At 34.5% G+C, this 14,468-nt stretch overlaps 1 protein-coding gene across 1 annotated transcript in view; it reads right to left on the minus strand.

Annotated features, from left to right (window-relative positions):
* Positions 1-5,688: 5,688 nt before the first annotated feature.
* LOC150049768 (putative Polycomb group protein ASXL2) overlaps positions 5,689-14,468 on the minus strand; it is a 50,221-nt gene continuing 41,441 nt past the window's right edge. The window contains exons 3-4 of the mRNA XM_090353274.1: positions 6,031-6,081; positions 5,689-5,838 (exon numbers count right to left, since the gene is read on the minus strand). Of these exons, the coding sequence (XP_090209400.1) occupies positions 5,715-5,838; positions 6,031-6,081 (175 nt within the window). The 3' untranslated portion in view covers positions 5,689-5,714. The remainder of the gene's footprint in view (positions 5,839-6,030; positions 6,082-14,468) is intronic.

Consider the following 14,468-nt stretch of genomic DNA (forward strand, 5'->3'; position numbering starts at 1 on the left):
ATCAAGTATATGAGTGAAGAAGTCATTCCAGGTAGAGGAAAGAGCATGAAGAAGGCAGAAGTAGATAGGACAGAATGCCCCGTGCAATAACATAATTGCTTGTTATTACTGCAACAGTGAATATGGGAAGGGATACAGCATGTCATGATAGATATTTAATACCACTTTTTAACTGCTACTACAAGCAGTTTACCCTTCACGGATGAGAAGGTAAACTCCCAGAGAATTTTTAACCAGAATGTTCTCCTCTCTGTCTGCCAGCATGAGAACATATTTAAGCTGCAACATAACTAGAATAAGATAAAACAATAAGGACCTTATCACACTGGCCTTCGAGCAAAATGGCATGAGCTTCAGTAGAACAATGGTGGCAGAGAAGCAGAGAAACATCTAGGATGCACATGGAGGGTGGACAAATGGGATTCAGCTGTCAAGAATGGAAAGAACAGGAAACGGGAAAGAAAGGCAGAGAGGTAGGCATAGGGAGGAAATCAGTAGGACTAAGATAGTGACTCACTGGATTTGTGAGATAAGGAGGAAAAAGTTAAGGATTAGAAGTAAATGGAAGTCATAGTAAGATGAGCAGTGACAGAAGAGGTTTAGAAATCATTTGGTAAATTTAGTTCTGGCTTTACTAATCCAAACATCAGGTGCATACATACATGCGTCATGAAGTCAATATGGGGGCTGGATATAAGCTTTGGGTACTACCAACACATAAATGGTATTCAAAAAGTTGACAACTAGTCAGGTAGTCAGAGTAACTCAAGTTACTCACTTGAGTTTATTATATTTCAAACTTCAGAAAAATACATAAGAAAGTATGCCTGAGATCAAGAAAAGGAAAAACAACCTGTCATGATTTCATTACAACAGCATAAGGTTGAATATACACTCATGTCAGCACAGGATTATTGTAGAAGGCAGAATATGAAATCTCTGTATTTGTCAGGGGAAATAACCTACAAACAAGAAGTATCTGGGAAATCTCATCAGCATAAACCCTTCCTTCAATATAATTTTATTTGAACAAATAATTTAAGAAGAAAATGAAACATCTGCCAAGTAAAAATGAGAAAAAAAATCATTCAAACTATCAACATTTCAAATATTTTGAGCATTCACTAAATTTTTTCCTTGACTGCTTTTCTGGCTTTTTTTTTCTATTTTAGTTTATGAATCACTTAAATTTTACACAATAATACTGCACTTAATAATTTAGTCTTTAGCCATCATGAATATAAATAGTGAATTGTTAAAAAATATTCTACCAACTAGTTTCATGCCTATGGTCTGCAGTCTGGCTATATATTCCAATTTGGGGGCATTTTCTAAAAAGCCACTTTCAAGAACAACTCCATACATAATACACAAATCTCCTTGGAATAGTAAGTGCAAAGCAATATCATTTTCTTATACCTTTTGACATGATACTAATGTGAAGAAATCATGAAAATCACCAATGACCATTTAAATTACACCTCCAATTATACTTGAAATGCAGCCCTATGATCTGTTAGAGCTTATAATGCTGTTTTGTTGTACTTAGCAAAACTTTCTAAAGATAAATTTGCAGAGGTGGGTTTACTAACTCACTAGACACTGGTTGCTTAATGACCTTTGGTGAAAAATGCTGACTTTTCTCTGTGCAGTGTTGGTACACATTCTCTTCCATAGCTTATGAATAGGAAGCATCATTTGCAGTTGCAATCAAATATATTAAGTGATAACTATATTAAACTAACTAAAGAACTTTAAATGCTTATCACTAAAATAGAATGCATATCTATACACAAGTCTTTTGTTTGCTTTACATGCCTATCACTAAGATTGAATGCATATCTATACACAGGTCTTTTATTTGCTTTGGAAGGCTCTATTTATGTCCTTGGATCATGACACTCTTGGACATTATATTTCACTTTAAATTTTCCCTTATAGATTACCTGTAGCATTCACTCAAAATATTTTCTTCATGTTTTTTCTTCCACTTAATTTTTTTCCTGAGATACAGGTATAATGTAAGCCAAATATGATTTTTTCTTTCATGCTTTATTTTATAACTATGAAAAAATCATTTCCCTCTAAAGATGGATTAAATTTTATGGATATTTTTCTATTTTTCCCAATGGTATAGAAGTTTTATATTTGAATTTTCTCTCCCATCTGTATCTTCCTCAACATAAAACACAACTATCACATTATGTATTGTATAAAAAAAAATTGGAGCACTGCATTTGAAATGGCTTTCTATAGTTCAGAAAGAAAAAGAAAGGATTTCCCTTGTCTACTACTTCATTTCTGGTTCCTCTTCCTGCTTCTCTGCGAAAGACTCTGGCACTGCTCATCTAAATTCTTTGATCAGCAGAATGTCAAGAAAATTCAGCTCAGAATTTTGCTGGCTGTAGGAAAAAAGTTTACCTTTAAATGTCTGATAAAGGAAATGTCTAAAAATAACTACATTTATCACTATTATTCATATCACAAGACACATGTCAATTTAATTTTGATTTCCTCTTTGTCTACTTATGCTCTTAAGGTACTTTGTTTAGTGATATATTCCACCTTGATTACAAACATTAACATACAAATTCATCTGGTAAAAACACCTTTCCAAAATAAAATATAGATTTCAGCTACAAAGTGTTTTGTGAAATACAAACACCATAGGTATTGAAGATGGTAGAACATGTTGTCAATTTTAGATAGAATTATACAATAAAAGCATTTTTATCAAAGACTACTTTCAAAATAAGACCTCATATAAAAACAAGATGCTTTAGAAAGAAAGTATAAACACAAAGGTGTATGAACTGAAGAATTCTTCCCTTTCCCAAATTTAGTATGAAGATTAAACAGTAGGTATAAAAGAAGTATAATATACCTAGTTCTTGTTTTAATTTTGATCTCAAAGAAATATGATTCATGAAAGGCATAAATTAGAAGCAGGAACTGCAGAAATACTTGGGTTTGTTAGAAGCAATACTCTTTCATATAGGAAAGAAAACTAAAATAAAGGTCAAGATGGATAGGATCAAGACCAATGTTTAAAGAGGATAAACTAAGTTTTCCAGCTATTAGTTTTTAAAACTGCAAAATTATATACATATTAGTAAACACACAGGAAAGCTACTAATAGTTTTTATATGTATTCCTCTATTTTAAAATAATGAATATTTACCCTAGGAAAAATGCGCATTTTGATGACCCAAGAGGAGCAATGCATTGCAAGCAAAACAGAATTTCCCATACATTATTTGACAGCAATATCAATGTTCCAACCAGGTTCCCAGAGAATCCCCAGAGAACAACTCTAGTAATGAAAAAGGAGAATAATATGAAAATAAAATTGGGTGGATAAGAAAATAATTGGTGAAGTAAGGTAATAGTTCAAGAAAAATTACTTTGAACAAGTGATCTTAGTCACTAATCAAAGAGCAGCCGAGTCTTACATTTATATAAATCTGTCTAGGATTACTTAACAATAGGAGAAATGTTCTCCCCTTTTCCTTTCATTCTTTATTCTTTCCCAAAACACAATTTGGATTATCACAGCTTCTGGCCATTTATCAAACATCTTATTTGAGTAAGCACAACTCCATTCCACCTATTTAACTTCAGTTAATACTCCAAAGGCTTTATAATGCTTTCAGAAAATAGTTCTTTGATATTCCTGACATTAAATTCTAAGAAATCAATATTTCACTTAAGCTAAGTCAGAAAAATTTCAAAGTGCTGCATTAAACTATGAATGCTACTTCAAGAATTGATAAGATGGCATCCACACTGAACACAGTACCCTAAAAGAGCTTTCCACTGTCTAAAGTGCCAGTTAACATAATTATTATTATCAGCTTTTAATAGGAGGAAAGTATCAGCTTTAATATGTTATGTAGCTTTTCCTATTGCCAAATGTCATCTTATAAATACAAAACTGTATTTATACTGCTTAACCCTGAAGTAAATGCATCCTCATGATGAGGTGAAATAGGTAGTCATAAAAATAAACTGGAAAACATATCCAAACTTCATTCAAAAAGAGGACAATCATTTACTGAAATATAAAGTATATGCACCATGTTTATATGTGAAAGTTGTGATAAGCAGAGTCTACACATAATAATTCTGTTTATACATTTAAAAAAATCTTCTATGTGCTTGCTTCTTTTCTTCAAATAATTACTGACCAACTTCATTTCATGCATTGACCCTTAGGGCAGTTTCCCAGGACACAATGTCCTTTCAATATAGAACAAATAATAGTGTATCATTACTTCAGTTATAGCACGAATAGTGAGAAAAGTATCAAAAAAGATAAAGAATTTACATTTAAAACCTGTTCTCCTTCCTTCATCTGCTTTTCATTCTTTTTTTATTTATTTACTTATCTACTTAGTATTTCTCTCTGAGAACCCCACTTCCATATCTAAAACGTGCCAGTTTAAGAGTGGTCTCTTGCAACGGGAGTTTGGAATCAGCAAATATCCCATCTTTCATTATCATTGCATGAAGTTAGGTAACTGCCAAATGATCTCAGCTTCAATCGACTCATCCATAATGGGAAGGAAAAAAAAAACAAGAGCACCTACTCCTTAATGTTACTATGCGGATTAAATGAACTGAAAAATAGGAAACATTTGGACTCACTTCCTGACCCTGATCACTGTGCATAAATGTTAGTTTCTTGCCCTTTTGCCAAAATGACATCCAGGAGACCGTTCTGATATTTATACACATACATGTGTATTTCTTTCTTTACCTGTATTCTAGTCTTGCGCTCAATAAATTTGCCCTTAGTTCAGCACTCAGTAAATGCTTCTTTATTCTAACGAAGGATAAGGAAAATCGTATTGTACATAGTAACAACTAAGAAGCACCACCAAATAACTCAAGAAACTCTAGCATATTCCCTATAAAGTCTTAAAATGCTTGAGCAGTTTGAAGAAAAAGGCACTGATACCGCCAAATGTATTAAAAGTTCAACCCAATTTGATTCTCGGTAAAACAGAGTCAGAACAATGAAGTGCTTTCAGTATAGATCAGACAAAACAACCACTGAAGGAAATTAGCCAACCGCTTCGAGGATATTCATTAATGTAGTAAGGCTACTTTAATTCAAAGACACCCCTGGCCCCAGGAGAATTAGGTGAACACGCAGACTACAACTTCCTCACAAAGATCATGGAAAAGCAGTCAATGTTCACAGGAAAGAAGGCTCTGATTGGATACCAGAAAGGAAAAATCAAATAGTTCTATTTGATATTATAATTGTTTTTTATTAAATTTACAGTTCAAATATGGCCACAGATTGCACAGACTGAAAGTCAGAGAAATTAGAAATCACACCAGAGCCTCCTGTATTTTCACTGTCCAACAAGTCGTCCCCTCTCAGTTTCCTTTCTAGTCTGTCCTGTCACACTGGCAAAATAGAAATCATGTATGCAAGTGACATCCAATCAGGGACTCCCTTTCATAATCTTTGGCCCATTCATTCAGCTGACACTGTCTGGCTTTGGGGTACCTGGTTGTCTTCTCATGATCTACTAAACATGAACTGAGGAATGAGTGACTTCTCCGGGGTTCCATATGGGAAGACCCTCAATGTCCATTTCACCCACATCACTAACTGGTACCTACCCGGAAGGAATGAACGGAACCACTCCAATGATATCCCAGCCACTCCTGCTAGTTCAAGCATTCGGTTCAGCATCACCTCATGACCAACACGAAAGCAGCTGAGGCTCTAATATAATCATCATGGAAAGTTGTCCCAAATCCTTCATTCGAGGAAGATCCTTCATACACACCAACGCTGTCTCCAAGCCATGCCGGGGTCTGAAACCAGACTGGAAAATATTATATATGTGTATATATAGTAAAACTCCCACAAACCACTCTTCTAGTTTGTCATATTTATTTATAGCAACTAAATCCATCCTCTATAGATCTCCTTCTCAAGGTGAAAATGTGAACATTCAAGGAAAGATTCTTTCCATGGTAGAAGATAAACTTAAAGCATATGAAGAACTGGTGCTGCCTGGTAAGGTAGTTGAAGCAATTCCAAATGAGACATATTTTGTCCTGAAGGGAAGAGAGAAAACACAATGTACAATGTTGGTTTCTAACACTGCTCTCCTAATCTGGATAGACAAGATCAAACTATTCTTCTACTGGTTTTGGCTGTGGTTGTTTTGTTTTGTTTTTCATAAGCCTTGGGTTTTTCTGGAGATAGACTAGCAGTGCCAAATTAATTCTTGAGGCTCTATTTGGGATTAACCAAACATTCCTTAGGCCCTCTTGAGTCTCATGTGTGGACCTTTCTTTTATAATCCTAGCCATGAGCATCTTGATTAAACTGTTAATTTCTACTGATAAAAATGCTCTAGACTGACTATATCCACTTATCATAGCCACAGGACCATGATAAACAACTTATTTTTCATTTCCTTCATTTTAATATATTATATTTCATTTATTTCGTGTGTATGTGCTAGAGCTGGGGCTTGAACTCAGGGACTGTAAGCAGTCTCTTTTTCACCAAAGGCTGGCACTCTACTACTTGAAGCATACTTTCACATATGACTTTTTGATGGGTAATTGGAGATAAGAGTCTCATGGATTTTTATGACCTGGCTGGGAAGAAATTATCAGATCCCATGATCTGAGTAGCTAGGATTACAGGTCTAAGTAACTGGCATCTGGCCACATAAAAATTTCAAATTTAGTAAACTATAGAACATTCAATAGAACTCCAAGAGCCATCATACTACCAGAATATTAAAAAAAATGAAACCATTTTTTTTTTTAAATTTGTGGGTCATGGAGCTTTAATTCGGTCTGGGTGCTGTCCCTGAGCTCCTCAGCTCAAGGCTACCGCCCTACCCTTGAGCCAAGCCCCACTTCCCATTTTCTCAAGGTTAATTGGAGATAAGAGTCTCAGGTCCTTTTGTACCTGGGCTGGCTTTGAACCTTGGTCCTCAGATCTCAACATCTGAGTAGCTAGGATTACAGGCATGAGCCACTTTGCCCAGCGAAACCATCATTTTTTAAAGTAGTATTGTCCTCTCCCCTCTTTAAAGAGTAAGTTTTTAGAAATGAACTAATCTAAACTACACTGAGAATTCAAAGCATATCTAGAAAAGTGACTGCTCTTATTTTCTTGGACCCCTTATCACAAGAATGAAGTTTATTCTTTTGTTTGTCCCTTTCACCTAAAATAATAAAGGACTGACAACTAAAACTTCCATCCCACCATAAAATTTTACCCAGTTTCTCTATTCCCGGTATGTGTTTAAAGTAAAATGAGTGAGTTAAAAAAATCACTGCAGCATTATTTTCTATACAATTACCCTAAATGATTTTTTGCATCAAGCAAATAGCTATCTATAAAACTACCCGTTGTACATGATTCCATTTAAAGTTAATAGAATTCTGTCTTCTCATCTCCATTTCCCTGGCTGTCCTAGCCAGCCCGATTCCATCCTTGTCAGTAATATTCAGTTTATATGAAAATGAAAAGGCTTGGAAATGCCCATCTGTTATACTGCCTACCGATCCATGTGCTATATGCATTCATTCTCAACTCAATTATTCTGTTGATGTCAAATATCCAGAAATCTTTTAGACAGATCTGGATCTGTGATTTATACTAAATATAATATTCATTATGTTTCTCTAGACAGTCTCCACTAACTTTGCTACATCTCATAAAGAGTGACATATCTTTCACTAGTGATCATGCAGAGTGTATGACTTGCCTTGGCAAAAAAAAAAGAAAAAAAACTCAGAAAACTGTATTTAAAATTTCATAGGGATATAAAAATTAAAAGCATGCTGGGTACCACTGGCTCATGACTATACTCCTTGCTACTCAGAAGGCTGAAATGTGAGGATCATGGTTGAAGGCCAGCCCAGGCATGAAAGCCCATTAGACTCTTATCCCTAATTAATCACCAAAAAAAGTGGTGCTGTGGCTCAAGTGATATAGCGCTAGCCTTGAGCTGAAGAGCTCAGGGACAGTGCCCAGGCCCAGAGTTCAAGCCCTGCAATCAACAATAAATAAATATATAAAAGCATGGTACATTGTTAACTTAGTTCAAAGGTAGAATCTGCTTAATGCTGATGGATGCTTTTCCTCCACATGTTTGATATATATTGATACCTAGTTATACAAAGAGATCTGTCTATAATACAGCAAATATTATCTGCTCAAAGCATTTCTAATGCAGATATTGGCTAAAGATATCTGTAAGTAATATACACTTAGTCAAATATCTGCATGTTCCCTCTGATATGAGAACTGACCAAAACAAGCAAAGCATGCAAAACAAGCAAGCATGAATAAAGCATGTAACTATTTAGTAATGCACAGAGGAGAAAGGCATGTAAATAAGCAGCTTCCATACTAATATAGTAAAACCTTTCCATTGAATTCAAAAAAGAAACTATATTTCTGCTAGGTATTACTGGAAGTGTTTTCCAAGACAAGAAATAGCATCTTAAATTATCAACAGGTATAGAGTGACTGATAGTAAAAACCAACACAAATTAAGGCATTCGTGTATATGCAAGTTAGAAGAATCTTGAAAATCAGTTCACTACTCATCTCTAATACACATTCTACGTCATTCTTACTTTATCATGGATTAAAACTACTTCTATATAGTGGAAAAGTCCTAGCCTATTAGGAACATTCAATAAATATTATATAAACTGTGAGTAAGATTCAGTGACACAAATAATATCACAGATTTCACAAGGAATTAATTACTTCCTCCAGGTGTAATGATAGATCCCCTAAGAAATAGGAAAATGGATTTCTAAATTCTACTGTGTAACATTTTATGTTGCACATTAGTGCTTGATAATATTCTTTCACTCAAAATATAGATGATAGTGTTAATATATAGGACTCCATAACACAAATTTGTGAAGAAATATATCAATGGGGTAATTAGAAGGAATGCTGATAGGACACTGCACATATTAATGAATGATTTCAGAGGGGTGAATAAGCAGAACAGGGTGATAGTGGCTCACAATTATAATCCTAGCTATTTGGGAGGATGAGACCTGAGCATAATGGTACAAAGCCAGCCCTGGGAAAGTAAACTCCATTAGACAAGTCTCTAATTAGCCAGCAAAAGCCAGAGTGGAGGGATGGCTCAAACTGTAAAGTGGGAATGTTGAGTGAAAAAGCTAACAAACAGGGCTAGGAGTTTGGCCTAGTAGTAGAGTGCTTGCCTAGCGTTCAGGAAGCCCTGGGTTTGATTCCTTAGTATTACATACACAGAAAAGGCCAGAAGTGGTGCCATGGCTCAAGCCTTCAGAAAGCTCAGTGACAGTGCCCTGGCCCTGAGTTCAAGCCCCAGGACTTGGGGGAAAAAAACAGCTAAGGAACAGTGCTTGGGCCCTTACTTCAAGCCCTGACACTACCATGCACACACACACACACACACACACACACACACACACACACACACACACGTGGGCGTGCGCATGCAAGCACGCATGCATGTATACACAACTAACAGAGGGGCAGAATAGTAAGAATCTACATCAGACATTCAAATGGTTGAAGTGGCTAAAGTGTGAGAAATGTATTCTCTGTGTTAACAGTTTTCAACAGGCCTTTTGGTTAATAAAGAATGATTAGTTAACTAATACATTATAATCTGGGGAAATTCCTTAGAGCATCCTAATATTTACCACTTGCATTCTAAAATAATTCTGGCTCTTTTACATGATGAAATGGTGTTGGTCGTTTTAAATCATGTCATAGAATCTGACCTAATACACCTTACTAGAACCTCTTTTCTAACAACTGAGCACATTTCTTATAAAAACAGTATATAAGTATTTTTATTGAAACGTGATACATTTGGCACCCGTGTACCAAAATATTACTATAAAATATCTCAGAATAGAAATTGGGCTTCACTCTATCTTGATTAACTATCTCCAAATTGATAATAAAGCAGCCAACAGTGAAATCTCCAACACATCAAATACCTCATAATTGGCAGCACATTTTCAAAACTTTTCCAAATTATTTTATTACAGCTTTATGGTGCAAATAAAGTTTGAAGTTTCTCTATTTTACTGGAAAGATTTTTATAAAAGGACTGAGTGACTTATCCAGGATAACACATTATGTTAAAAGCAGAAATAAAGCTAAGACTTCAATTCCCATTCATTCTATCAATTGTAAGGTCTCTGCAGGAAAGAGATTGGTCAACAAGACATGAACACCACTATTAAGGAAATTGCAGTCTTATTACAGAAATGAGAAAATGTGAAAGAGATTATTAGCTATCATAGCACAGGAACACATGGAGAAGCAAGGATAACATGGTGAGTTATCATGTTATCGTGTTATCACGGAGAAGTAAGGATAACATGATGAGTAGAAACTAAAGGTGTTAAAGGATTATTCACGGAGGAAGTAGGACATGACATTTGAGCTCAGCCTTCAAGACAGGGTTGGGGAGGTAAGAAAGGGCAGTGCTCACTGTGGTCTGAATAGAGTCCGATAAACCTAAAAATATATGAAATGTCCAGATTATGTACACAGGCAATACATTTTAAAATGTTGAAAATGATATAGGATGATGCTAAATGAAAGGACCTCCAGTATATAGAAACAAAAGCCATATACTGAGTAATTGTTGTCCTTACTGCACTATGTTATCTCTCATCTCTTTTGCTGTCCCTTGGTTATCTCATATGTTTACAGTAGTTCACCTTGTTATCTGATATATTGTATATATGCTTACTTGGTTATTTAAAATAGAATAAGGAAGAGGGTAAAACAAGATGAGGGGCGGCGGTGAAGGGATGGAAATGGGGACCAAGACATGAGAAAGGTATCAGTGTTTGTGAAGTAATGCGCCTTCTATCTGGTGAATATAATGTAACCCTTCTATTAACTACAATAAAAATACATGAAAAAAATGTTGAAAATTAATACATGTTTTACATAAATGAAGGTCAAGCATGAGATGTAATTAAAAATAAACATGGAAGAGGCTGTTATTATTTCTCCCCAATAAGGATCCTTGCTTGATTGCTTCCTGTGATAACTTCAACCCTCTCTTTGAGCTTACTATGTTTCAAGCCAATAGGACATACGGAAATACAGTTTATTCAGCTTCCAGTACAAGCCTTTACCTATGTTCCATCTTCTACCTCTGAATGCTCTTACATCACGGGAATAAGACCAGAGTCACCATGACTATCCTCATGGAGAAAAGCTATTTCATCACTTCTTCAGAAGCTAACTTGGGAAAAGAACTTCCATCTGAAGAAGTCACCTACTTATTATGACTAATACTGAAACAAACTTACATAGCAATCAGCTATGGTGTCAATAACAAGCAATTTAGTTGGTGTCAATTCTCAAAATGGAAAAATCTGCAAATATTTAATTAAAATGTGAAAGGCTTAATAAAATCAGCAACATACAACTTAACATGCCTTTAAATTTATTTTTAAATTTTAATCTATATAACAGCTTCATGCAATAGAAAGGCAGGATCAATGCCTCAAAAATGAGGAATGAAAACAACATAAAATAAATTAATTGCAAAAGGGATTTCATAGCCCAAAATTAGATTGAATTTAACCTCATTTAGTCAGTTAAAATAATCATTACATAAACTCCACACAGCACTAATATTTAAAACCCATTCATTTGGAAAAGGTAAATGTGTTATTAATACCAGAAACAAAGAATGAATAAATAAAGTTGATTTTTACTATAGGTTCATTTTAGTTGATTTTTTTTCTACCCATTGGACTTTGTATCTACCTCTATAAACGAATATAATTTTGTCATGATTACATTTAAATACTTAATTTCTATATATTTTTGTACAGAATAGAATGAAAATTCAATAAGCAAAATAAATAGTTTAATATTATGGATATGAACACATAAGAAAACACAGTAAGTTGCAATTACATGGGGAAAAACATGGAAAAGCAGAAAATCATGACACCAAACTACCCTTACCTTTCAAAATATCTGCAGCAAAGTTTTTCACCTTGCCCTATGCATGTTCTCCTCATAAACAATACAAAGAATAACAAACATGAACCATCTACAAAATAATCTGTTCCATTTTCATTTGTTCACCGAGCCTGGCTAAGTTCGCCATTGGCTCACATGTAATGTGAGGCAGCCTATTCTGAGAGTCTTCCCTAAGGCCATATCTTGATGGCATGAGAAGCCAGAGACTAGAACCAACAACTCTGATCACTATTTAAAGCATTAGTTATAGTAAATCCCTCTTATAACCCTACCTCCTGCCAAACAGTTTTGTAAATATTTACTTTGGGAGATTAAAAAAAAAAAAGCAGGTAATTGATGATGATTGGATCAATGTAAGCCTATTACTTATGGGGAAAAAAAATCAAAAGACATGTTCCTCCACCTAGAATAAGATTTGTATCTTTTTTTATCTTAATATCAAGTAGATTTCACATACTCCTGGACTTTTCTATATTTTTTTTCAAATTCTAAAATGATCAGATTCTAAGTTGAAAAAGGGGTCAAATACATTCTAGCTCCAGGAAATGTACCTTCCTAAGTCTCAGTTTATTGATCTGTAATACAACAGCCTTATATGATCTTCAGAGAACTTAACAGATATAAAACATTATCATTCTAAATTAAGGCTGATTGGCAGCTTCGCATCCAATCACAGCAGAGACTTCTCTAAATGATTTGATTTCAAAAAGAGTTTTCATTCAGATCAATTCTCAAAAGTCTCCTATAAAGGAGGACTGATAAGAGCTCACAAATCTTTAGTGAAAACTGATCCTGACTTCTGTTGAGGAAAGACTATATCGCTCCAATTGATGGGAATTACACAGCACTTCTTACTCTGTCACCAAGAAGGCATACTTCTGACATAAAGGCTAGAAACTGCTTTAGAAATCAAAATATAAATTGGGTAAAGGAAGACGACATTTTAAATTTTAGATGATGATCTGCTCTGAGCTACTCAAAATGCTTCTGTAACCATTTCAAAATTTCCCATCCCTTTCTTAGGAAGAAAGCAAAGAATATGGTGCCACAATCTCTACTATGTAAAACAATTTATACATTTCTGAAAACTAAGATGCCTAAGAATGGTTAATAATCACAATTTTTAAAAATCAGTATGAGACCAGGAGTTTGGCGTAGTGGTGGAGTGCTTGCCTAGTATGCATAAAGACCCAGGTTCGATTCCTCGGTACCACAAACATAGACAAAAGCTGGAGGTGGTTCTGTGACTCAAGTGGTAGAGCTCTAGCCTTAAAAAAGCCTAAGGACTTCCTTTTTCTTTTTCTACTCGCAGCTCTCACAAGAGTAACAATATTCACAACCAAGCCTCCTTCACCTTCACCTAAAATAAAATATTTTAACAATACTTGCTATTTTCATTCAATTATACCCATAAAAATGCTGTCTGCCTTGGCCTGTATTTGTCTTCTGGATTATCTGCATGTTGCTAGTAATTATGCTTTGGCCTTAGTCAGGTCACCAGAAGCAAATATTTCAATTTGTAAATCTAAATCAACACTAAACCAGTAAGTGAAGTTCTTAGTTTACTGCTTATTTGGAATATGTTTTACGCTCTCAAAGCATTCTCTTCCAAAACAAATGGTAAAAAGGTGCATTTGGGACATTTACTGCTGCTCCAAAGCCCAAATCTTCACTCAAAGTCACCCTCTTTATGTTAGACAGGCATAATTAATATTCAACTAAGACTTGAATCCTCTAAATCTAAATAGGTTGTTGAGGTTTTGTTTGTTTTTTTTTATTCATGCTATTAAACATAAGCTACAAGAAAGACTTTCAGTAGAACTCTTTCTACAACTTAGACTCTAATTTTGGTGATCAATATAACTGGATATCAACAATGCAGCAAAAAAAAAAAAACCTGCTCAGTAAAATAGAGAAGGATTTATTTAATAAAAACATACCACTATTGTTTAAATCAAACTGTTACTAGACTCAGGCTACACATGTTTAAAAGAGTTAAGAACAATTGGCTGTAACATTAAACCCCAGGACATCAAATCTCAGGTTTATCACTTGCTACTGAATAAACTTTCTCAAGTTACTTAACTTTAAAGGCTGCTGCTGTTCTATCTATAAATGGGAAATTTTAGAACATCTACCTGAAAGCATTTCTTAAGCCATAATTCATTGTTAAGCCTTAGTATTCAACATAACATAAAGACTCAATAAAAATTGATACCATTGTTATCATGAAACCTTTTACTCATTAATTTGTTTGGCATAGTACATAAAATCTCACTGCTTGCCAAAAACCTAATGGATACAAAGGTACAAGTCTCTTGTTTATGTTTTTGCTGATATGTTACCACATCATATACTAATAAATAATTCAACAATTTAGAAAATCCAAAGTATAAAAATTAAAACAAAGAAATACCATGCACTAGGTTTAAGACAT

The sequence above is a fragment of the Megascapheus bottae genome, chromosome 19 (assembly GCF_031878675.1).
Source record: "Megascapheus bottae isolate mThoBot1 chromosome 19, mThoBot2.hap1, whole genome shotgun sequence".
Taxonomy (NCBI): domain Eukaryota; kingdom Metazoa; phylum Chordata; class Mammalia; order Rodentia; family Geomyidae; genus Megascapheus; species Megascapheus bottae.